Source organism: Plectropomus leopardus, chromosome 12 (assembly GCF_026936395.1).
Source record: "Plectropomus leopardus strain MGB_pleo_1.0 chromosome 12, ASM2693639v1, whole genome shotgun sequence".
Lineage (NCBI taxonomy): Eukaryota > Metazoa > Chordata > Actinopteri > Perciformes > Serranidae > Plectropomus > Plectropomus leopardus.
In genome coordinates, this window is record NC_142187.1 from 8297614 (window position 1) to 8323032 (window position 25419).

Sequence of the window (25419 nt, forward strand, 5' to 3'; positions counted from 1 at the left end):
GATGGTAATATTGCGCCATTACGTCACTTTGCAGTTCTCTACATAAGGTTGTAGGATGAGGAGACAGAATTGTCTCGCTTGTAAACCAGCATGAGATTGGGTGAAAGCGGCAGAACTGTGTCTGTATGAACAGGACAACCGGCAGAATGGGACCATGGGTAGGACGGATGTGATGTTTTGGCGATGTATAATGTGTCTGACTCACTGCTGGAGATTAAAAAAGCAGTCAGAAACAGTTAAGGGCTAACTCAGGGAAGAAGAACAGTGTCTGAAAACATCCCCAAATTTGGAAAACGATGAGATCCAGGAGTTCCTTACCACAGCACAAGACTAGCTGCCATTACTGTAACAAATGCACCCCAAAAATTACGCTAAGCTGTTGTTGCCAACATAATACTGTTATTTTACGGTGTCGCTATCATATTTACTTAACAGTATATAACTGTTAAATGTATTACAGAATTCTTCAGGAGAATTTGAGCTTTACAGTGTAATAATGTAGCTAACCTGCATGTAGTTTAATGTTAATGTTAACTGTTGTTTTAGCTCCAAAAAGCATCAGGATTTAGGGTATTTTACTGTATTTTTTGAAAATGGTACATTACCGTCAGACTATTTTCCGTTTTCTTTTCTGGCTGTATAATAGAGACGGTGAATGATTGTTACTACCATGTTATGCCATTTTTAATGTTTAGGAAGCAATGCTAATGTGTACTTTATATGTCACACTAGAGATCAACACTGATGTCACGCTTCTTTTGGTTCCACGGTGCCGGCATCAGTGATGTAATGGTGGGTATATATGAGGCATACCCACGGCTTTTTTCTGTCCATTTACAGTATAATCACCCAGCAGCCAAAAACCTACAGACATATGAGAGAGTGTAGCCACTTACTCTTCGAGAAACCTACCCATCTACCTGGCAGTACACCCACTTCATCAACTACCACTACACCATTGACTGGCTATCCAAACTCAAACACTGAAGCGGTATGATGGTTAGACTTTCTCCTATATAATTTGAAAAACTGTGAACAATATCCTTCTGCAACAACAGCCCACCTTTTATTTTACTCTTCTTTTTCTCTCATAATTATGCTAAAAATGTATAACATTGTTGTTTTTAATATGTGCTAAATAAATCAAATCAAATCAAAGTCAATCAAATCATGATGCCCCTGTTGTTTGGTTCTGTGTAAAAAATGCAAATGAGGCATAAAAAACAGCTTAGTAGCGGACCTATATTTTTGTGTAAAAAAAGCCTTTTTGCTCAATCGTGTCCTTACTGTTAGCTGGTTTTATATTTTGCATCATGCTCCCATCTAGTTGTTATATTTGCAAAAGATTCTATTGCACATTTGCTATACATTTAGTCCTTGTACAGTATATTTCACTCTTTGTGTCCAGCTTTGTATTGCAACTACTGCACAGCAATGTCCCTCTGGATGAATAAAGTTCTATCTTACTTTTCTTTTCTTACTTTCTCTTCTGCTGATCCTTTGGAGGGTAGCAGGGCTCTGGAGCCTATCCTGGACATGTCACCAGTCTGCCACCAGACTAAGACATTCACAGACAACCATTTAAAATCACATCACACATGCAGTAGAGTCACAAATAACCTATCTACATGTCTTTGAACAATGGAAAGAAACTGGAAACCTACTGGGAAAAGAGAGGTCATGCAAACTCCACACAAAAAGGCCTAAGTTCGCCAGCAGGTTTAAATCTTGTTGCTGTGAGGGGACATTGCTAACTGCACCACTATGTATGCAAAAATTTGATGCAGAGATGAATAAATAGTCTAAATATCATTGTGACAATTACCAATAAGCTCCTTAATGCTGGAAGTAAACACAGGTAAGCTGCTCATGTGGGTTAAACAATAAATCTAGATGCAATTTAAAAATGTGATTCGACTTCGCTGTGTCTATTGGAGCCACATCTTGCCCATATTGTGCAATATTTTGCACTCAGCAATTATACCCCTCTTGTAACGCATCCTTACAGGTGGGCCTTATAGATGATTCATTTCAGCAGTGTCAAACAGTGTTGAGAAATGTATCTCTTAAATATAACGCAGCTTGTTTTTCTACACCGAGCGGCAGGGAAATGAATGAATCATTATCTGAGAAGCTGCACAGGCGATCAAAGTTTGATTTTTTTTCTGCAGAAAAACATGAGGTCCATGGATCTCCCAGAAAGAGTGTTCACTTTCTCATGCAGTCTGCCCACAATCAGTCAAAAATAAAAGATTAATATTTGCAACAACAAGCATCTCTTAATGATCTATCTCACTCAATACATTAATTTTTCCCACTCCCACTCAATGTGCCTAAATGTCTTTGAGTAAAGGCCATCTCCTGGCAGCTGCTAACAGGTTAGGACATTTATGGAGCTCTCCTTATGATCAGCAGAGATAGAAGTTTTACTCCTAGTCCTCAAAGCAGGGCCAGAAACACATCATTCTGACAAGTTTCGCCCAGTTTAGACTCATTTCTGAGTCACTTGATAAACATGAGGACAGATCAATGACATATCAGAAAAGACGAGATGAGAGGCCGATCTGCGCAGAGAATGAAATATATGACTGTAGAGGCATGATTGAGATTACATCAATATGATTTAGTAAAATAGTGGCTGGTTTCAGTGAAAGATCTTCAGATAAGTCAAATAGAACTAGAAGATAATTGCTTGATGCACTACCCAGGAGACTCAAGTCAAACTGGTGTTTTCATTGCAATTACCATCATTTTATACATCCTTAACTAACATCAGATTATGGCGGCAGATGTTGATGACACTATGAATATAAATGTACAGATTGTGAGCCGAATAAACACATTTGCATTCATATGGATAAATAGATGTGAAGCAATTTCTGTGCAACTTATGTGTTACTTTTGGAAACTAGCCTCCTCCCTCTCTGCCGTTTAGCGTGTTTTATGCAAAGCAGCATGCTCTGCATTCATGCACTGTGGCAAAATGAGCCTGGTGAGAATTGAACCCATAATTGCAAGTGCAGCAGTTACAACGTGCTAAACCACACGGGAGCCTTCGTACACAGCCCGGGAAAAACAATGACAGTGCAGGTGCATTCGACAATGTTAGCGGAGAGAAAAACACTACTTACAGAGCGAAAATCTAGACAGACGTTTTTATTTGAAGCCAGAGTGTGGATGTTTCCTCTCCCCCCTTCAAGTCGGTGCAACAATGAATAGTTTGGAGCTGTGATAACAGTTTGTTTACTCCTCCGAGCAACTATATGAGGTTATATTCAGGACAGGCCTTCTGTCTTCATCCAGCCTGCACTCTTGTTTTTCTCACCATCACCTGTCCTTCTTCTAGCAATTCTCATTCCACAACATGAGATTTGTTCGTTTTCATCAAACAACAAGCAACTCATGCTTATTTGTAACCTATTTAAAAACAACTGGATTGCCACACGGCCCTGAGGGGTCCATCTTTTCCTCATGTCTCTGTGCATGTCCAAAAGATTACTCTACATGTCACAGAATAATCTGTTTACCCAAAATGTATTTATGATTTATAAGAATGTCGCTAACGTTTCGAAGCAGCGCTCAGTTTGGCCTTGCCAGCCTTTATACATAAGGTATGAGAGTGCAGGGCTGAGGCGATTCATTTTGCACCCCTGCAGCAGAGTAGTTTACCTACCGCCGTTTTTCTGACAGAGACCGTATAGTGGATGGAGTTGCTAAGCATATCTCAGGGGAGATGACGCGCTGGCCCATTTCCAGCCGTGTTTTGAGGGAGCCCAGGGAGAACAGGGTCAAGAGTTGTGGAGAGGGCAGGAGGGGATGGCAGAGACCTCGGGGAGCATGTTCACTTGGCTGCTCAGGGATCCTCTGAGGGTTAGGTGGGGATTGTACATGTTCAGCCGAGTGGACATCAGTGTAGTTCCTTAGTGGCAGGGGATAAGGGATTTTAAGAGACTCTCAAAGAGTGTTCTTTTCTGCCCAACTTCTTTCCAAGGATCCACTTGCACGGGCTCGAGTTTGAAACAGGATTTGCACTCGGGTATACCAACACGAGAGGCAGGCTAAGTGAAAGAAAAACCAAAGAAAAAACACCCAAACACACACTGATGTGAGACAGCTAGCAATGGCCCGCCACACCCCGTTGAGGATGTGCCGCTCACAGTCCAGCGACTCCATTCATCAACCTAGACAGAGAGAAAGAGAACACAAGGGAGGAGAGGAAGAAAGGAGAAGTAAACAGAGGCTGGGAGGTGAAAGGTAACGTTGCAAGACAACAGGAGGAGGAGTGAGTGCTCGGAGGACGACAGCAGGTAAAGGTAGGTACACATAAAACAGACAGGAAGCGAGGAGGGAGTGATGGAAGGAAGGAGAAAAGGAGAGAAAGGTTTAGACGCTGCCGGGAAGGTTCCCATTAACATGGAAATCACTTCCTCTTCCCCGGCTCTCCATGGCTCACTGATGGCTCGGCAAAAAGAGAATGGCTTTAGCTCCTATTATTCTGCGTGAGGGGGCACACTGCCAGGTCAGATGAAAAAGTAACGCAAAAAAATAAAAAATTGTCAAGACAGTCTCTTTGCGCCCTGTCTCCCTGCCTTTCCTGTGTGTTCTCTACGGAAAAAAGGGGCCCGGGCATTGCCGCAGAAAGTGTGATGGATTCACCTAATTTCCACAGGAGCCAAAGCTTATACACCGGGAAGAGAAAAAGAAACAGGGACAGAAATTGCCCTATTTGGAAGGTTTAATGAAGTTTTAAATTTCCCTGTTTTGCCTCTGTGATGGCAGGTAAAGTTGTGAGAATGGAAATTCTCTGAGTGTGGAGAATTTAAGACCCTCTTGGGTTTCCATAAAGCTGGATTGCCCCGCATGTAGGTCTATTGGAAACCTTGTGTTGTATGGGGCGATTACGGCACGATGAATCTCTCCTCACAGGCTCTTTTGGCTGCACAGGATTGTGCAAGAAAAGCCCATCGGGGGGAAGCGCTGCCCGTGGATTTCTCACAGGAGCCGCCAATTTGATGCGGCTCGAATGTCAGCGCAGAGCCTCATTTGTTTGTTTATGTATATGTGCAGGAGAACAAGAAAGCGCGAGAGAGGGAGGAGAACAAAAAAGACACTGCGCACAAGGCTGACTGACCCGGCTACTTCGACACTCGTGCAGCCCCCTGGACACACAACACAAACACACAATATAGTTAGTGGGCTGCAGCAGCACTCATACACACACGGGGTAAAAGCCTTGAGGAATCTATCCGAGCAGAGTACTGTGCCACCATAGACTCCAGGGCAAAGGCACTGCAATGGCAGGCCTAATTGTGCAGTGTGATATGAGGGAGCCATTTCAGGAAAGGCTTTTCATGCCTCAGCGCTATCCCCCGCCCCTGAGTTTGGCTGCATATACACGTTTTGCATATGTACAGCTGTATGTGAATTCCCCAAGGATGTCTTTAAACATACCGAAGAAACCACATTTGTAATAATAAATCACATAAAGTCAACCCAGCCCTATGCTCCACTCCCTTTCATGTTAAGTGTGTACAAAAACATGCACAAATGTATAAACAGAAGCAGGCATATCTGTCTGTGCCATGGCCTCTAAACACAGCACTGAAAACCTGCTTCCTCTCATTTCCCAGCATCCCTTCAGCTCTGTGTGAGATGAAGTGATTTTCAGCTAGCCTGATTATCACTGTCGCCATAAAGCCATTAGCTTTACTCCTCTCCCATTCTTTCCATTTCCCCTCGTCTCTATCCCTCCATCCTGTCGTCTCCCTCCTCCCTCCTTCACGCACTGGTGAACTTGCCCCCAGGACTCGCTTTCATGCATTCTAAAGAGTGCCGGCTTCACGTCTTTATCGTGCCAGTCCAAACAATGGGGGACGTCAGCGCGTGGGTGGCGATCATTGGACGGGACGACCGGACGTGGGCGGCCGAGTTGGACCGGATTGGCCTACGCGCGTGTCCCTTAACTCTGATGAGCCCATTACTAGTCCGCAAATGCACATTAGTCATGCCATTTAACTAAATTCATTATCGATGCCCTATTGAAGAGGACACAAGTTATTTTCGATATGCATTAGATTTTATTGAATGTGATGCGACTGCTAAATAGGATATAACTGAAAATGATGGAGGCTGATGCCAACTCTGGTGGATGGTCCATCTTTATGGGCAAATTTACTCCTCTTCCATTTTCAGTGTTGTCTAAGTGTGACATTGTTATATAGCAAAAAGAAGAAGAACAAGGAAACCCACAGTATGTCCCTCATGTTCTGTTATCATTATTTTAGGCATTAATATTGTATTACCCATTATACATAATTGAAGAACAGTATTTGAAGAAACTTCGACGGCTGATATTAACCCCAGGAATGGCAGCTTGGCAGTGAGCACAAATGTTCATTAACAATAGCTGCAGCAGTTTATGGTGGGAGATGTGGAAGAGGACGGCTTGACAAATGGGATTCCTCAGCACAGACACTTTCTGCCACACTGACTAAAAATGATTGTGCGCTGAGGGTGTTTTAAAACAGGAACAGATGGGAGAGAGTGTGATAAGGGACACGAGGGGTACCGGGTGTGTGAAGAGCACACACTGAGAGAGTGGGAGTCAGGAATGTGTGTGTGTGTGTGTGTGTGTGTGTGTGTGTGTGTGTGTGTGTGTGTGTGTGTGTGCGCGTGCGTGTGTGTGTGTGTGTGTGTGTGTGTGCGTGTGTGTGTGTGTTTGTGTATGTGTGTTAAAGGGGAGACTGTATGTGTGTCTCTGGGCCTGACAGGAGATGACAAAGTCTGTCACCTCTCTGTCTCCTTGTCTCCTCACCTCTGAATGATCATGCAAGCGTGCACAGACGTGCGTGTGTGTTACCCGATAGTGTGTGCATAAAGGTAGATTTCAAAGGATGCAGAGGAAGCTTGTGCAATGGATAAAAAAAACGCACACAAGGTTAAGTCATTATGCCAATCTGTGAGTACTCTTTGAGCTCACCCACACAACCCTCTTTGTTGTCTATACTCCTCTTTGCCATTTTTTTTTTTGTATCTCATTCTCACTAAAGGACATAATACCCTGATTATCCCTCCTGACTTCCTCCATTTTCATACACTCCCCCGCTCCCTTTCTTGTACGTTTGTCTCCTTGTCTCCTCCGTCTCTCTGTGCTTTCCTCTACGCTCTTGGAGCCTCTTCTCACCCACTCCCTCTTTGCGTCTTTCCTTTGTCTCGCTCTTCTGACAACTTTATCGCACCTTTCTGAGCGACTCCATCTCTTTCAGGAAAAAGAAAAAATACACACTTAAGCGCACACACACACAGGAAGACTTGCACATACCCCCTCTTCCTGTCTTTCTATCTCCTCCCATTCACACTCTCTCTGTTACAGCCCCGCTCTCCGGGGAAATGAATTAATAATATTTATGATGAAGCCCTCGCCGAACTACTCCCTCTATCTCTACCCCCTCTCTGTTTCATCTCCCTGGCGTATAAAATGACACTGATCTTATCGGCGCTACCTATGTAGTCATCTGTCAGCCCATCTATCTTTCCATCCATCAAACCGCTGGGAGAGTGATGGCTCCCTCAACGTTTTTATGTGGCACCGTTGGCAAGCCAAGGTTGTTTGGAAACCACATAAAAACGGGAATCGGCACCTGCGCCTCCGTCTGCGGACTTGTCAGCGAGCAGAGTTGTAGCTATTCAAACAGATCTCGCAGGCAGAGCAGAAGAACCAAATCGTTCCGGGAGCACGAGTTATGAGTCTCCCGATGCGTCCAGGAGTTTCTGTTTGTGTAGTTAAACTATAACAAAGTGCGGCTCCAACTGTCACAAGGCAATGAATGAATGTTTTGCCCTTTGACAGCCTACAGATTCATTTGAGGAGGTGCGGTTGCTGTACAGATCTCGGGGATCTAGTCGGATCACTCATCAAATGTTGACATTTCACTGAGAAGAAGACACTTCACTTTCGATACTTCAGATCGGAGACTGTGGCTGTGAATCATCTGAAAGGAAAGTTTTTAATTTAGAGGATTTAGATTAAAGAAAAGATTGTCTTGTATATATTAAATATATAAAGGCAGTATTTTGAAGTAGTAATTTTTTGAAGGCAGTGTGTTTTTAATTATTCTCTTTGTACTTTCAGTCATTCATCACTGCATGTGAACATTCAGTATTCTTCTGCTGATCACATTTTTAGGTATTTATCTACGCAACAGTTTGTTTATGGTATGAAATAAATAAAGCAGGTAGATCAATAAGAAGTACAAGATTATCTCTTATCAGAATCTCACACTTCTAAACAGTTTGATCTGCTGAATGAGCGTAATAAAAAAAAAAACTGCAGTGGTGTTAAAAAAACAGAACTTAAGGTGTGTTGACAACCCAAGGACTCTGCTGAATGTATTCCAATGGAAAATATGAAACAAGCTTCAAGGACCATTCCAATATTGTATTAAAGGATGAGCACTATTTAAATGTTTGTGAAAAGGTATATAAATGACATGCAGTTTTATTAATTTGACTTCATTCTTAGCCTTGGAAATATGAACGTAGTTTAAAGAATCTATTCCAGCTTGTGATTCATTGTTACGCTTTTTCAACAGTATCACGCTGCATAACAATAAACAACAACTATGACGCTCTAGGTACCCCTCTAGTGTCAGTTTTGCACGCTCAAGGATGTGTGTCAATTTCTGCTCGTTACATTCATTGATTAATAAATGTAAATGTAAAATAAACTTCTGTGTTCTCAGGAGACGGTTTTGTCATAAACTGTTAGATAGGTTTAGAAGAAAAATCATGATATGGGCTTTAAAAAAGTATGTTGTTAAGTAACTTAGGTAAATAACGACTATTTCACATAACATATGTCACATTTATCACATAACATGAATGTCACGTGACGGTAACTACGTAACATAGTTTAAAAAATCTTTTCATAGGGGAAATTAACAGCTGTCTTCTGGGTCAGTGTGTTTGTTTGAGCAAACCACCGTTCCTCCCTCTTGCCCCACAAGGTCATTCTCACTCTTTAAACTACATCACTGCCACAGACGGCTTTACATTTGAGTTAGTTAAAAGCCTGGTACATCTTATACGGATGATATTAGCTCCTTGAGACACAACACAACAACGGCACCACTGAGCTTTGAAACCCATTATTTCTAATGGCTTGACTCATACCGCAACAGCTTTTCGCTGCATCAACCAAAGCGTGGACACACCACCTGGTGAGCCTGCACTGCTGCTGGGTCAGTGGTGAGTGTAGCTCAAATCATGCTGTGTCTGAAAGGGCCTTAAAGGGTGCCTAGTGTATTGGAATCAGGCACCAACCCACTGGCTAAGCTGCCATATTTGGCAACCCGGGAATGAGGACGGGCTGTGCACGGTCTTCAATTTGTTCAGTTGTCATGGAGATGTATCTGTTGTGGCCTCAGTAGCTGTTATGATTCCATCTATAACACTTTTAGGACTGACAAGTGAGCAAACTCCACTGATGAAGTCTGTGCGATGGATTTTTGGAAGATCATGAATCCACTTTCTTTCTCAACTTTAAACCAACAAGAATAAGAAATCCTAAAGAAGACCTTTAGTAATTATTCACAGGAAACCTAAAGACATAAACCTGGGAAATTAGAAAGAAGTAAGAACTTCATCTGGATAAACTTCAAGGTTTCTTGCATTTGTTATCTTTCTGTTGCTAGTCAGTGTGACATTTATTTTAAATGTTGCTCATAAACCAACTAACCAACTACCTACTATCACCTGATCTACACTCAGTTACAATCCCTCCATTTCACCTTTTATACATACATTTTGTGTCCTTTATATTCTCGTTGTCATTTTATATATTTAAATTGCTTCTATAATTTTTGTCTGATGTTCTATACTATTTAAATTCATTATTTTTATATTCTCCTTCATGTTAATTGTTTTGCACCAAAACACCAAGTCACATTCCTAAATGTACTTGGCAATAAAATCAGATTCTGATTCTGATTCTTATTCTGATTATTTATATTGCGCAGTTCATGGATATGCCTGGAGGAATAATAATACGTTTAATATCTGTGCTTGTGTTTATAATCTGGCACATTGTTTTCTGATATGTTGCAATATTGGGAGTGTTCTTATGCAACAGGAAGAACTGGGTCATGTTTATTTTTATGTGGGTTTTTTTTTTAAGATGTCAAAAGCATGTGTTTCCACCTTTGTTTCCTTTTTGTTTGAGCTGTCTTGCATATTGTTTCCTCAGGTGTCAGTAAAGAAATTGCTGAAACTACGAGGCAATATTTGTATTTAATAATGAATATAAATGGTAAGGAAAATAAGAAAGAAAAAACTAAAATTACCGCTTGGGGTTCTATGCCTACAGTTTACATTCACGTCTGTAAAAACGTGGATTTACACACATCATCCCCCCGGGAGCACAGAGGACTATACAATCAGCAGTTTCAAGATAAGTGTCATCAACTGATCTATCTGACCATCTATCTGTATCTGACCACGTGTTTTTTCTTCCATTCCTGGCTTAAGTAATGGGCAGAAAGGTGTTTTTGCAGAACATTATGATGTCACAGTGAATATGACCTTTTGGATATATAATGTTGTTGCTTTATATTATTGTCATTTTACCCTACAAAACATTGAGTGTGAATTTTTGTCACAATTAGTTGATGATTTCTTACGTTATGGCCAAAAACATCTTTTGCAAGGTCATAGTGACCCTGATCTTTGACCACCAAGTTCTAATCAATTCATTGTGAAGTACAGGTGGACGTTTGTGCCAAATATGAGGATATTCCCTCAAGGCCCTCTTCAGACATTACTTCATGAGAATGATTTAAACACAAGGTCACAGCTTGACCTTTGACTTATAATCAGAAAAATTCTAATCAGGTCATAGTTAAGTCAAAGCAGACGCTTTGCCAAATTTGAAAAAAAAAAAAAAAATCCCTCAAGGTGTGCTGAAGATATCCCATTTACAAGAATGGAATTTATGGAATCCGAAAACATAATGCCTTCAGCCACTCCATCCTCTTTAATATACGATATTTAATGGAAGATATAATCTGTGGGACAATTGGAAATTAATTTTAAAAAGATACAAATATGCCTGTGTTTGTATCTCATCATGAGAATACTATGTTTTTTTAATAATATCAACATTCTCCATACATCATAGAATTCCAGAGGAGTTATCCTCCTAAATAACCTACTTTTTTAGAGTGTGCAGAATAAATAAGTCTTTGCATTACATTAAGTGGTCATCTTATTTTTATGCCCCAGTCTCTATCTCAATTAATCCCAGAGAGGATTCAGCTGTGGAGTACACACATACACACAGCCATAAATTATTCAGCCACAGTAAACATGGAAAAACATGTCTGAATAAATGACTACATGGAAACAAGGGTATGAAATTTCACATCAGCCCAGCAACAACACCGCGGTCCTACTACAAAGCTATATGATAGTGTGCCATCATCTTAATTTCCCTATGGATTACCAGAGGAGCAAAAAGTCATCTACTATTCCTATCCCGAAGCTTCGAAACAGGAAGTTGATAATTTGAGATGTCATTTGATACCCAACACCCTTGTTTACTCTCAGACAATTAGTCAACCATGTATTCCACACAGCATCACCATAATTAAGAGCTTAATCAGGCAAGGAGTTGATGTGGAATGAGACAGTAATAGCAACTCCCCTTTAGCACAATTTTTACATCCGTCTGCCTTGTTAACTAACGCTTCTTAAAGGAGCCGGTGGGAAACAAAAATGTATCGTCTCACAATCTGACATGTTCTCATGGAAAACAGGCCCACTGAGAAGCATGCCGTCCAGTGAGTATTAATGCGAATACAGCCGGAAAATATAGTCCAACGATATTTCTGACTTCAAATAATCTTTGAATAATTTTAAGCAAGACACTCAAAATGACTACTTTGTCGACTGTGCATCTAAATATTTGTCATCTTGAAATGTTCAAAAAGGCGCCGCTACCTTTAAAAAGTTTATTTGATATGGATGAAAATAAAATTAAAGCTTCTCTTGCACCGAGGAATGCTGAACTAAAACATCAAAAAACATGTTGCTGTCCAAATACATTTGGAGCACGGTGTATGCCATTTGATAATGAGACCCAAAGGAAAGTGTGGTTAGAGCATTATGTTTGCCAATGAAGCGTCTGAAAATATCCCACATTTTCCCACTTATCATTTAACCAAACAACAACTACAATCTGTACGGTAGCCTAGTTTCCCTCTGCTATACTGCCTCCTCCGGGCATTAAAACTCCCCTGACAGCATTCAAAACCGTACACATAACAAACCCACTTAGTTCCTGGAATCATGTTTTGGATAAAGTGAAATTCTGGGGCACTGTGAAAGAACAGGCCCACAAAGCAGGAGCTTTTTTTCTCTCTCTTGTTAAGGCTACAATGTACAGGCAATACCTGGTTCGCGCGCTCCAGTGTAATCCTCTCCCTCTGGTAAATGCCAAAAGGAATAAGCAGTATTGACCTTGGGAGACGCGGGGGCCGGATTTGAGGGTGTCTTTTTAAAAGCTTGGGTGTGTAATTGAGTAGAGCGGCGGGGTGGCTCGCTTTGATGGTGTTCGCGCAAGCACAAGGGAGCGCGTGAGGGAACACAGAAGATCAGGGATGCACACACGCACACAAGCAGAAACACACAAACTGCGAGCATAGGCTAACATCAATGCATTCAGTAAAGCACAAGCATGCAAAGGCAGTCATCAGCAGGACAAGCAGAGGCAAGAGACAGGACGTTTGGTAGACTGTGAGGTTTCAGAGCAGCCGTCGGCGTCACAAGGCTCCTCATCAACCAGACAGATCAAAATGTTCCCAGTTTTCCTCCAAGAAGCCCTCCAGTCCTCAGACTAGCCCAGCCCAAAACACAAGCTTTGATGGAGGTTCAAGTCAACCAGCAAACCTCCCACCCCAGGACATCATTAGTTGAGTTTTGGCATTAAAACCAGTCGTCTATTGGACTGAACCCTCGTCACATGCTCATCCAGCCCCTGACAGCTCTTTTCTTTCCTACACCTGAACTCTGCTTTGCCATGTCATGTTCACCTGCCCCTACAACTGTCTGATGATAAGTTTATTCAATAATTCTTCAAATCTAACATTTGTTTTTTCTTATTTACAATTACATGTAGATGTGAATGGATGAATTGTGCTCCATTTTTATATCCAAATTGCATTTTATAGAGTGTGATTTCCAAGCTGCAAGATTGAAACTATAATTTACATAATTAACAGTCTTAACAAGCCGTAGGAGGTGAAAGTTTTAGTTGCCAAGCACGGATTTGGCCAGCTCGAATGACAACTGTTGCCGACAAATTTACCCAGCTGATTAAGATTTATTCTGAATTGGCCAAACAAGTAGAAGAAATTCTAGGGTTCATACAGTTTTATAGAGAGACGTGAGGCAGAGACACTGCACAAGCTAAAATTCACAGGTGCACGCTGGTATTCTAAACTCAACTTGGAAGTTAGTGTAGTTTGGCGTCTGATTTGGCCCGCCTGTCCACACAGTCAGCAGTTGGAGCTGCAGCAGCCGCTGTGACACACAGATTATGGAGGCTATTACGGTACTTTAAAACCATTAGTGCCTGATTGCTGCAATTTGTGTCATAATTCACAATTCTTGGGAGTCATAACTCAGTCAAATCTGAACACACAGACCTAACAGTTTTCAGTGTGATTTACACTTTCAGAACATATCATTATCTCCAATGTCCAATGTGAATACATGTTCAAAAAAGTCACTTCAAAATCACAGAAAAAAAAAGACGTTCCTTACTCCAGACTTGAGAATCATTACGTTTTCCTCAATATCAAAGTGATTCCATGATAGTTGTCCGTACATCCATAGGTGCATTGCAAACAGCAAGTAGTAATAGCCACACACTTTTAGTGGTGCTAATTTGAGGTCGGCCTCACAGTGTCAAACTTAGAAAATAACTGATCTACATTATTGCCTTATGTCAGTTTTGGACAGGTAGCTAGCAGCTAGCTTGAAAGTTCTCAGGTGTAAATGACAGACAGCTGGCAGCCACGGTTGTGTAAAACTCCTTTAAAACTTTAAAGTAACTCATCATTATTCTAAGCCGACTGTCAAAGAATCGCAGACTGTGGGATTCATAGAAGCAGCCTGTCAGAATGAGAAGCTAACACTGACATTAGCTTAAGCAGCTAACGTGCAGAGCTGTCGACAGCATCAATAACAGTTGTAACTCAGATGTCATGGATTTCCTTAGACATGACTTAGTTTACTAGTTCTAGATACCACTTCTATAATTCAGTATATCATGATTCAGAGATGGAGCCAAGTCATTGTTTTGAAAGTCACTATTAGTCTTTGCACTCAAGTCCCAAGTCAAGTCACAGGTCTCAAGTCACAAGACAAAATCCAAATCCTAAACTGTGAATATTAGGTACTAAACCCACATGTTTTGCATACTACAATTTGTTTTTGGTTGACTAACACAAAGTTTTTGAAAACGAAACGAAATTATCATTTTTTTCACCTGGTGTTCAGTAGCGTAATGCTAGCTCTTCATGGTTCTCTCCTGCAGATTGACTGGATGCTATTGGCTGGGTTCAAGCTATGTCCATAACCTTTGAAATGAAGTGTCGACTCACTGTAAATGATTAGTGTTAACATTATTTAACTCAGGAAATAAAGAAAAAAAGAACTGATTCGTAGATTCGTATTTTTTTAAATAACATACTTTTTAATCTTTAAGCCTGGGGGAAGGTATCAAGCATTTTTAAGTCAAAGTTAAGTGACTGGTGTCACAGGTCAGGCCAATGGCAAGATTTTTGTGATTTGTCAAGTCTAATCTAAAAAGCATCAAATTTGTCTGACTCAAATCCAAGTTAAGCGACTCGAGTCCACACCTCTGTCATAATTACACTTTAACATTATCATGTAATTTCAAGTACACTTTTATGTGGGCAAAATTGGTCAATTTCTCAACAGAAAACAAGCAAAGTCCACTTAGAAGTTTATTTTTCTGGCCGGTTTGAACCCTGGGAGGATGGCAACAACAGTCAACTGCATTATCTTATCTGATTCTATTCATGCGGAACAAACTTGTTTAAAACTACGCAGACAGCAATTAAAAGCCTAAAGTTTGATTTCTGGAAAATAATTAAGAATTTTCATTTGCAATCGCATTGTTGCTCAGCAAAATTGCAATTAGATATTTTTTCTCAAATCATTCAGCCTTTACAACAATTATTACTTTTCCCTGAAGGAAGTGATATATCTCTTGTTATTTCAATTGTAGTCACACTTTAATGGGAAAGTAAGTTATCTTTCCCATCAGCCCCTTGAAAAATCCAAACGAAGTGTAATTGTGCAAAGGCAATATATTCCAGCCTCAACTCTTTCCACTTTAATTGGAATAAGGTTAACCGTTATCTTGGAAGAGACAGTGCTTGCTTAGATGAAAAATGGAGAAAGGATGACATTATGTAAAGGATGACAAGAATACTGGCCATCAAGGCTGATTGGTTCCTCTATTCGTTCACAAAGGGACTAACTGGCTTGCTCTTCTGAAGGTAATAAGGGAGGCACCTACCAATTTTGGATGTATAACAAAAACGGAATTGATAAATATCAGACATAAATGAACTTCATCCAACAACAGAACAAATACAGAGACACCAGAGCAGAGCTGCTCAGAGACCAGCTCACGAGTCTCCTGCGCAATAACTAAAAGAATGATTTACAGTATAATGTCTAATTAGGACAATAATGTCTAATATTTCAGCCTGATTACAACATTTTCATGCCAACTAGAAGCCATTATGTAAATTACTAATTTTGTTTGAATTTTGTTTACACTCCACTCATGCAACAGTACACTCGGCCACAGGATAATTCAGTTTAATTTATCAACAATATAAGTCACACAACTAAACAGGACGTACACCTCCTCCATCTGTTCTTTGCACTAAAATAACTTCATAATCACAGACAGTGAAATTAAGTTAAATGCTACAAAAAAGGTTATTTAGAAAGCCACTTTTGCAGGCACAGTTCCAGAACAAAATGACTTGTGGTGCATCTGAAATTAGTGGGGGTGCAATTGAAGGGAATTGAAGCGAGAGTGCTGGCAATAAAAAATACTGTTAGTGTTACAGGTCCTGAGCGTGGTCCACTATGAACAGATTATGCTGGAACATAGCTGGAGAAAAAACAGTAGCAAGTAAATACAGCATGCTGTTCTTTTTCAGTGGTTCCTCAAAAGCATCACATCTGACAGTTACATTTCAAGATATATCCAGGGCTCTTTCTCTCGCAGAATCTATGTTAGTGTTAGAATAAAATCTGTTTCACTACTCTTTGGGTTTCATTCAGCCTGACAGATTCAACCATAGCCAATAAATAACACTTGCTTCTTATTATCATTTGGCAAGAAAACTGTGATGGCAAATTGTTATGATCTAGTAGAGTTGGGTCAATTTGCTGGTCTGGTCCAGTGTAAGAGCTTTAAATGGTTGGATTTTATGCAAACCAGCTGAACCAACAAATTGAATAGTAGCCTACATGTCACACCACTAAATCCAACTCACATTGCATTAGTAATAAGCCACATGCCAACATAATTAATAAAATATTATGTTTATAAGGGGACAAATAGAGCCACTAATGTCCCAAATGCTGGTTTAGTTTACCACCGAGCGAAACCAGTGTCAGCAGCATGAAGATCAAATTTACGTAGAGGTGGAAGAGGGGAGAGCAGCACACGCAATGTATGTTCACTTGTATGTTCATGGGTTTTTTGGGGTGATGAGAGAAAACATGGCAGAGTTAGTCTCCCAAGATGAAAACTGCCCCAATATTACAACATTCTGGATTTGGAGCTGTTTGAAGATAAACTGGTTCGGTCTGGTGCTTGGCTAAATACCAAACCGGTTCAAAAGTTTTCACACCTGCCCAACCCTGACTCATATTCCTGTTGATTTTAAGAGGCTTTGCATCCACACTAACCTAGAAAAAGTTGTAAACAGTAGCAGGTGAATACAGCGTGGTTTTTCTTTTCAGCAACAATTTGCTTTATGAGTCAGAAAGGCACATTTACCCTCAAACTGCCTGCTACATAGAACTCACAGTAATGTGCATAGGACTAATGGATGTTATTTATTCACTGTTTGGCAAATAGCAGAAATTTCATTAAGCCTACAACTTTTTTTTGTAACATTATTATCAGTTTGTTATCAATGATATTATTTAATATTCAAATTTCAGCTGAGGGTGCCAATATTAAACTGATAGAACTGAGCCTGCTGGCCTGAAAAGAGGTCCAATTGTAATATTTCCTAAAATGTGAAAGTATGGCTGGAGCGTGGAATATAGCTGATCTATCATTGCAGAGGCAAGTGAAATCCATGAGTGAATGTTTGATGAGGCACTTTGCAGCCCTGCAGGAGTCTCCTCTGCCTGACTGCTGCTGTGAAAATCCTGACAGGACCTGCAGGTCAAAAAGGTCTGAGAAGTCTTCTGCCTTCTGGTGCAAAACAAACGTTCTGTTTATGCTGTTATGCAGCCTAGTGTTTGTTTTCTCATAACATTTTCCATATAATGAGTCCTAGAAAGTTAATGCAAGCACAATAAAGTCATTAAAAGTAATTTCTGTTACCCTACAGTGACTGACAGCTCACTTGATACCACGTTGTTCTAATGAGTTGAAGCCACACCGATCTCGCACACCAAACTTGGCAAAACAAACCATTATGAAATATTTGCACACACTTTTAGACTCCAGCATGGTGAATGTGTGTAAGTGTGTTTGGGGGTGGGGTGGGAGGTAATACGGACAATTACTTTACATATGTGTGCACACAGAAAGCGAAGCCTGTCAACATACAGTCATTTTCTTCTATTATGTTGTGCTGCCTGTCTATTCTTGGTAAGTCATTCATTCTCTGTGGGTGGCTGCGTGAGCTGCTGAGTAACTCACTCTGTGTGAAGCGTGGAGGGTTGTCGTTGACGTCAGTGAGCCTGACAGTGACGGTGGTGGTCCCAGATAATCCGCCCAGGTGGCCCCCCATGTCCTTGGCCTGAAGCAGCACGAGGTACTGGTCCTGGGTCTCCCTGTCCATGTCGGGTACAGCCGTTCGCAGAATACCTAGGGGAAAAAAATGCATAAAAACGTTAGCATCAGGGTGCCCATGAAACATTTAAAGCAGGAAAAAAGAAGGTTTTTACCATGGTGAAATGGCACTAAATGACCGCAATATATCAGCGTGGGACTAAAAGGGTTTTTTGATCAATATTTATGACTCAATGATTACCAGGCACTGAACCTTCTGGCTTCCAAAATACACTTTCTGGTCTGAGCTCTGTTTTGGAACAAAAGCTGCATACTGGGATCTCATCCAGAACCACTATCATCTTTTATAAAGACTTTCCACTACAGGTTCAAGAGTGGTATCACAACATCTTTTGTGATGTCATGATAACTCTTCACTATGCATTTGTGGGCATCACTTTCTGCTAACATTCTTTATAATAGGTTACCAAAATGAAACTAATGACCTTTATAATGGTTAATAAATCATTTATTAATGTTTTGTGGCTCAGTAACATGACATTTTCAATTATTGTATTTGGTCAAACATGCATTACCTTTTCTCTTGGTTCAGCTCTTTATTTATTCAGCACATAATGTACAATTCATTTCCGAAAGGAATACGTCACCCCCAAATCACCATTTAGATATAATTTACTCAAATCTTTGTTTTTCTTGCACGCCGACAGGAACGAAGAATCCATAAACTGAGAAAACTCTTGATGAATTCAAAGGGATGAAGTCACAGGGGTCCATGTTCAACAATAGTGAAACTATATCAAAACATCAGTTTACAAGCTCTGACATAACTCCTGCAGTATAATCCAAGTCTCATTTGTCCAATTGTATGCTTTGTACTTTCCATACAGACAGCCCTTTCCAACAGGAAACTGAACCAAGAGTGATTCTCCTTTCAAAGTCAGACTCCATTGATAAAAAAGTCATTTTGCCTCACCAGAAAATGGGAGCCGCAGGTTTACTGCTGCCTCGATCAGTCGGTTTTTTTTTTATTACTCTGTGACTTTAGCATTTTAAAGGGTTAGTTTGGATTCACCAATATCACACAAAACCCAAGACAAGGTGTGACAGCGGTAGACCAGCAGCTCCCTTGTTCAGCGAGGTGAAATGGTTTTGTCAATAGAGTCTGGCTTTGAGGACAGAATGAATTTAGTTTCACTTCCGGTTTAGTTCCCCATCAGAGAGGGCTGTCTCTTTGGAAAGTACTGAGCATACGACTAGATAAATGAGACTTGGATTGTACTGCACAAGTGGTGTGAGACTTTTTCAACAGATGTTTTGCTGTGACTCCTATGACTTTAACTCAACAAGAATTTTTCTCTGGGTTTGGATTCCTTGTTTGTTATTCTTTTCTTTACATATTCACTGTAACACGATGAGTAACTAATATGCAAATTGTCATTTGAGAGGGGTGAATGATTCTTTAACACCTTTTAGAACTGAAGTATTGATGGATTGTTATAATGTAATTTAATACATCTTTATCAATGACTCACACAACTGTAGTCCTGATGCCTGACTGCACTGTGAGAAACCCCTCTGACCTTTTTCAGAGGCAACTGGATTAACTGTGTTCCAGCAGTAAAACAGCAAATCCAGCTGACTTTAACTAGATACCCTATGAAATGGACTGAGAATCTTAATAGACTCCATGACCTTTTATTAATGACTTATTAACATTTGTAACAGCAGATTTGATTGCTTATTATGAACTGAGAAAGTCATGACCCTTTATTAAAGGCTTCATCAAGACTTCAGTTCTACATGTTAGTAAGTCATTAATAAAAGGTCATGGGTTTCTTGTTTTCCAATAAGCCATTTAGCCCGCAGTTACTGTATAAATGTTAATAAGTTGTTATTTCATGGAGGTTTGTCCAGATGCTCTGCGGCTCTTCTCCAGAGGGTAACCTGTAAAACAATTCACTGGAGGGACCTTAAAGTGATAGAGAGACGGAGTCAGTCATCCTGCAGTTAAATACATTTTCCTACAAGTGGGCAACCCAAAAGTTGTTCTTACGGCCTGTTAGTGATAGAGCTGGAGTGGAAAATTTGGTCAATATATAAGCCAACATTGGCTTTTTTTCTTATAGATCAGTGTATGTCTGTATATACTTTTTGTTTCATATCAAGAAACTGTCATAATGGCATGCCAAAGATGAGTTTGAGGTAACTGCAGTGATGACAGGTTTATCTTTCAACTTTAAAAATTCTGCTCAATACATATCTTGGCTACAGTTCTTCTAAAAATAAATAAATAAATTAAGATATTCTGCTAAAATATTTAATTTACCATTTTTTAAACATATCAATATTGCATCGTCCTCAAAAATTGATTTAATTGCATTTACCAAGCGATTTAGTAGACTTCAATGAATTCACAACTAGTAGCCCTTGATAAAGTATGCCTTATTAGTTAGTAGTGCCCACTTCTATTATGCACTGTAGATTATTCATCCTCATTGCAATAATAAGGCTGTAATTTCACTCATGTACTTATCATGTAAACACAAACAGGCTGCTGTAGGCTGTGCAATAAACCTGTCGGTGTTGTTAGCAGTTCCTGGATCATTATCACTGTTGTTGCTGTGTAAAAAAGAAAAAACAAAAACAACAGCTTCAGCTGTGGTAATTAAAATACTTTCACTCTAACTGACATATCGAGCTCTTTCACGACCTCTTTGGCTTTTGCAGCCCTTTGAAAACTTATCGGACAATGTCAAAGCGCCTTGTCGCCGGGCTGAGGAAATGACTGCTCTTCCTGACAATCTGACAGCTTCTCTGACTTTCTGGAGATACCCAGTTTCCATTTGACAGCAACAATATATAACTTAATGTCCCGTTAAAGGCGCACAGAAACACACATATATAAACACAGATATGTGGAGAGGCTCGTATGGGAATGATAAATCACCGACAGTGAGACATGCTGACAGAGCGTAAAATCTCGTTCTGTATCTCACACTCTTTAACAGAACACCAAGACACATCACTTGCACGCACTCGACATCGATCACCTCCTCTGTGTAAATGACCCCATTCTGCTACATATGATTGGATGTTGCACATCGAGTGCTGGCTGCTCTCACCCAACATCAGCCAAAACACCGGCCTGGATGACTTGGCAGCTCAAGGTGAATCGCATTCAACTCGGGCTGTTTTGAATGCTAACGAACGAGCAGGAATACGTCTGGCTTTCTGAGCGGAATTCATAAGCAAACAAACTGAATATATGAGCAAATGTGCTCGCCTCTGAGTGTACATTTTGAATAAGACCTTTGGTGATGGAGCCAACGAGGAATGGGGTGATTGAAAAAGGGAGATAGAGAGCGGAGAGGAGAAGGGGAGAAGAGAGTCGACACGTTCGGAATACTAAAGTGCAGTGTCACGGCTAATATACACTGGGTGGAATTAGGTTTATATTCCCCAATTAGCATTTCAAAAAGCGCTGCAGCTCTCTCCGCTTGTTGCAAAGGTCCTCACATGTCGAAGCAATCAATTACTAAACATTGACATTCAATGAGCAAAACACAAGTATCCGCCACCTGTGACCCGTGCGGGCAAAACAAATGCTCACATGCGAGCACGCACTCCCACATGCAGACCAAACTCCAGCAGCCTCAGCTGAACTAAATGCTAAGTGTTTATATGTGCACTGTCAATCAAAGCAACATCTAAAGCATCAGACAGTTAGAGCTCCATTTCTGAGTCAACTGAGCAATGATTCCCCTCTAAGGTACCATGCTAAAAAAAGTAATCATAATAAAATGAAATAAAAAAAAACAAAAAAAAACGCATCATCCGCTGAACAAAAAACTTTTTGCCCTTGGGTGACATCTGAGACGCCGAGGTATATCGAGAACACACACGGCAGACAGGTCCTTTGAGCCCCCCCCCTGTAATCTGTCCTGTGTAATAGTTCACAAACCTTTGCTGACATCTCTCTTTGAACACATGTCTTTTTTGTTTTTGCTTCATCCAGAAATAATAACATTAGGCTGCTGCTGTGTTTTGTGCCGCGCACACACACAGGCCCTGGCAGCATGAATACATTTCTGCCAACTCATACTGGAGCGAACCGGGGAGAGGAGGGGGCACTGGGAGAGATACGTACGAGTGTGTGAGAGGAGGGTGTTTGAGGCGGACGGAAAGGGGAAGTGGGAAAGATGGATGACTAAGTGTGACAAGAGAATGAGGGATGCACGAGGGGGAAAAGTGTTAGTTTGAATGTTTCTGTGTGCGTGTGTGTGTGTGTGTGTGTGTGGGCACGACTGTGTGTGAGTAAGAGAAAAAGAAGATGAGGGAGGCATGTTCCTTTGTGCATGCAGCTCCACGCACTCTCCACTCCACCTGTGTTTGAACACTCACGCTCAACTGCATGTACGCGCGCATGTTATCATGTCCGTGTGTGTTGACGACTCGGGCCTGAATTCACTTGTTTGCGTATACTGTATGTGTGTTTGCACTTCAACATCTTGAGCATATTTGCTTTTCTGCAGTGTGTGTGTATTTGCTTCCTGACATCTGCGCATCTTTTACATTTCCCTGCCCGTGTGTGCTACGATAGGTACACACAGACACACACACAGACACACAGACACACACACACACACACACACACACACACACACACACAGGTATATAAACACACTCACCTGTCTGGGGATCGACAGAGAAGTACTGTTGGCCCTGCACCAGTGTGTACACTAGCTTGGCGCTGTTCCCATAAGTCGGGTCATCAGCATCTGTCGCTGTCACCTGGATTATAGACGTGCCTGCAGGGAGGAGAGACAAGGAAGAGGGAGGGAGGGTGGAAAAGAAAGAGAGGGCAATGAGGTAGGAAGGAGGAAAGGAAAAAGAGAAGGACAGAGTCAAAACAAGACAGAGCTGGAGCTAAGTGGGCAGACTACAGCAGCACTTTAAGAGCATAAGAAAGCTTTATATCAAGACAACCTCCACTCTCCTCTCTCACTCCTTCTTTTTCAATCTCTTTCCGACGGCAGTGTGACAAATACTTTATTCGACCCCCCCCTGCGTGCACCCTCTCCCTCCTCCACTCTGCCCCCCCCACCCCTCGATTCCCTCTGTCTCACTTCATTTCTCTTCATCTCCGTCTCCAATTCCCTTTAGCTCCCTCTCTCAATCGGACCGTCTGTCTCTTCAACGGCCTCCTTCTCCCTCTCACTCCCTTAAATCTTCTTTCTACGGCTCATGGAGTGTCAATTTGGCAGGGGAATTTTTTTTTTAAATTGTTGGCAAAAAAAAGGAAATATACGGAATACAGTAAACACATTTCATATGTAGCGTATTCGTATATATCTATATTTATACAAGCACGAGGAGCACGATTTCTCCCAGCGGGACTTCAGCCAGACAAGATAGGAGGAAGAAGGGGATTTGTGGGAGCAGCTGGTACGTTTTTTCTGATCAAAGCCATGACAGTATAACTATGGGGGAGATAGGTGGAGTGTGTGTGTATGTGTGTGTGTGTGTGTGTGTGTGTGTGTGTGTGTGTGTGTGTGTGTGTGTGTGTGTGTGTGTGCGTGTGTGTGCGTGGAAATCGGAAAGCGGGGCTTGAGATCATCTGTCTGGTGATCCACTACAGGTAGTTCAGAATCAGATGGGTTATTGACAGATGGTGGATGTGAAATCTGCAAAGATTGCACCAGTGCACGTTCGGGAAGGAGAATGATTGTGTGTGTGTGTGTGTGTGAGAGAGAGAGAGAGAGAGAGAGAGAGCAAGAGAGAAAGAAAGAGAGTGAGAAAGAGCAAGAGAAGTTTCACACTGGTTTCAAGCAGGTTTTGAACAAGCAGCAACCTCCGACAAAAAGTGGCCAACTCCTAAGTGCCAAAAACTGAAGTTCCTCGAATGGCCACTTGAGGCTGGCTCTAAAACAGAGTAAATCCCCATGGACCCACATAATAAAATGTCCAACTTTGCTGTGGAAATAAACATGTGTACAGCCTGCTTAAAACAACAACACACAATCGCGGTCCTTATAGCCAGTTTCAACATTTATAACAACTGTACAGGGGGTGAAAGGCCCAAAGTTATGCATTTTTAAGGACAGGGCTGCTTTAGTCCCAGGCTGTCTGTGAGGCCTTGCTACAATCTATGAGTCAGATCCACCACAACTCCACCTTCTTGTCCGAATGTGATTACTTCTGGCTCCAAAAATACCAACTGACTTGAGCCTTAAAATGACCATTAACAAACTAACGGGTGACATCACGGTTGCTATGATATTCATTATGTATACAGTGTATGGAGTATATTTTGGGTTTATGCTGGAAAAGTTGCAAAATTAAAGGAAAATTCCAGTCTTTTTTATAATTTGGGTCTTATTTTTTTAGCTTTACCCATCAGTGTTGGAAAGTACTTCTGCTCTCTAGTTTAGTACATATACTTCTGAAAATGCATATGCTTTCAAAACTTCTAAACCTATAATTAGGTATGATCTTGTAAGCAGGAAGGAGTTTTCTTTCAGTCATACAATGGCACCCCCAAGACAGGGCCAAGAAGGGGGTCTCAGCCCTCCTGGTATAATTGCTGCCCTCCCTCACTGGCTGCCCAGCGGGTGAAAATTACTGATATCACTGTGAAGAGGCTGTCACTCAATATTTAAGTTAGCTCACAGGTATTGGTATCCTTTCAAACATATCAACCTAAGACATCCATAGGTAGCAACCACGTTGGCATAGTGTGTGTCAGAAAGGGGGCCTAATAATGCTCCAAATGTAATGTAAATTTGGGCAGAGGAACAACTGACATGGCCATTTTTAAATAAATCCGATGAAGTCTCATCTCAAGAGCCCATTATCTATCTAATAATGGTTTCTATAGGTAACCAGGGGGAATATCTGGATTTTGAAGAAAAAGGACAACTAGCCTATTTGAGGAACACAAAAACAGGCTTGTTGTGGAACTCAAAATGTAGCAGTATTTGATATACACATCTGATAATTAGTAACATTAACTGTAAAATAAGAAACTAAAGTATATCAGTTTGCAATACCTTAACCTTCATATGACAGTTTTTAACCAGCCTATATACTACAACAGCATAATGGAGCTCCTGAAATTCAGTAATGCTTTTGGTTTTGGTGTACCACCTCAAGATTTTCAGTGACCCCATCTGCTGTAAAAATATTTCTGGGGGCACCAATGAGTTCTTCCTCTGTTTTTGTTGGTTATGATAATGTTATGTATTTGCTAAAGTAACGTGTGAATGAAGCTACAGCATGTTATGGTCCTGGGGTTCGCTTGTTTTCTACATCCCATTTTATTTTACAGTTTCACCTTC

The 25419-nt window shown here is 41.0% G+C and overlaps 1 protein-coding gene across 4 annotated transcripts in view; it reads right to left on the reverse strand.

Annotated features, from left to right (window-relative positions):
• cdh24b (cadherin 24, type 2b) overlaps positions 1 to 25419 on the reverse strand; it is a 172743-nt gene that overhangs the window by 57112 nt on the left and 90212 nt on the right. For all 4 annotated transcript variants that reach the window (XM_042497571.2, XM_088085100.1, XM_088085101.1 and 1 more), the window contains exons 4-5: positions 22771 to 22890; positions 17990 to 18157 (exon numbers count right to left, since the gene is read on the reverse strand). In XM_042497571.2, the coding sequence (XP_042353505.2) occupies positions 17990 to 18157; positions 22771 to 22890 (288 nt within the window). The remainder of the gene's footprint in view (positions 1 to 17989; positions 18158 to 22770; positions 22891 to 25419) is intronic.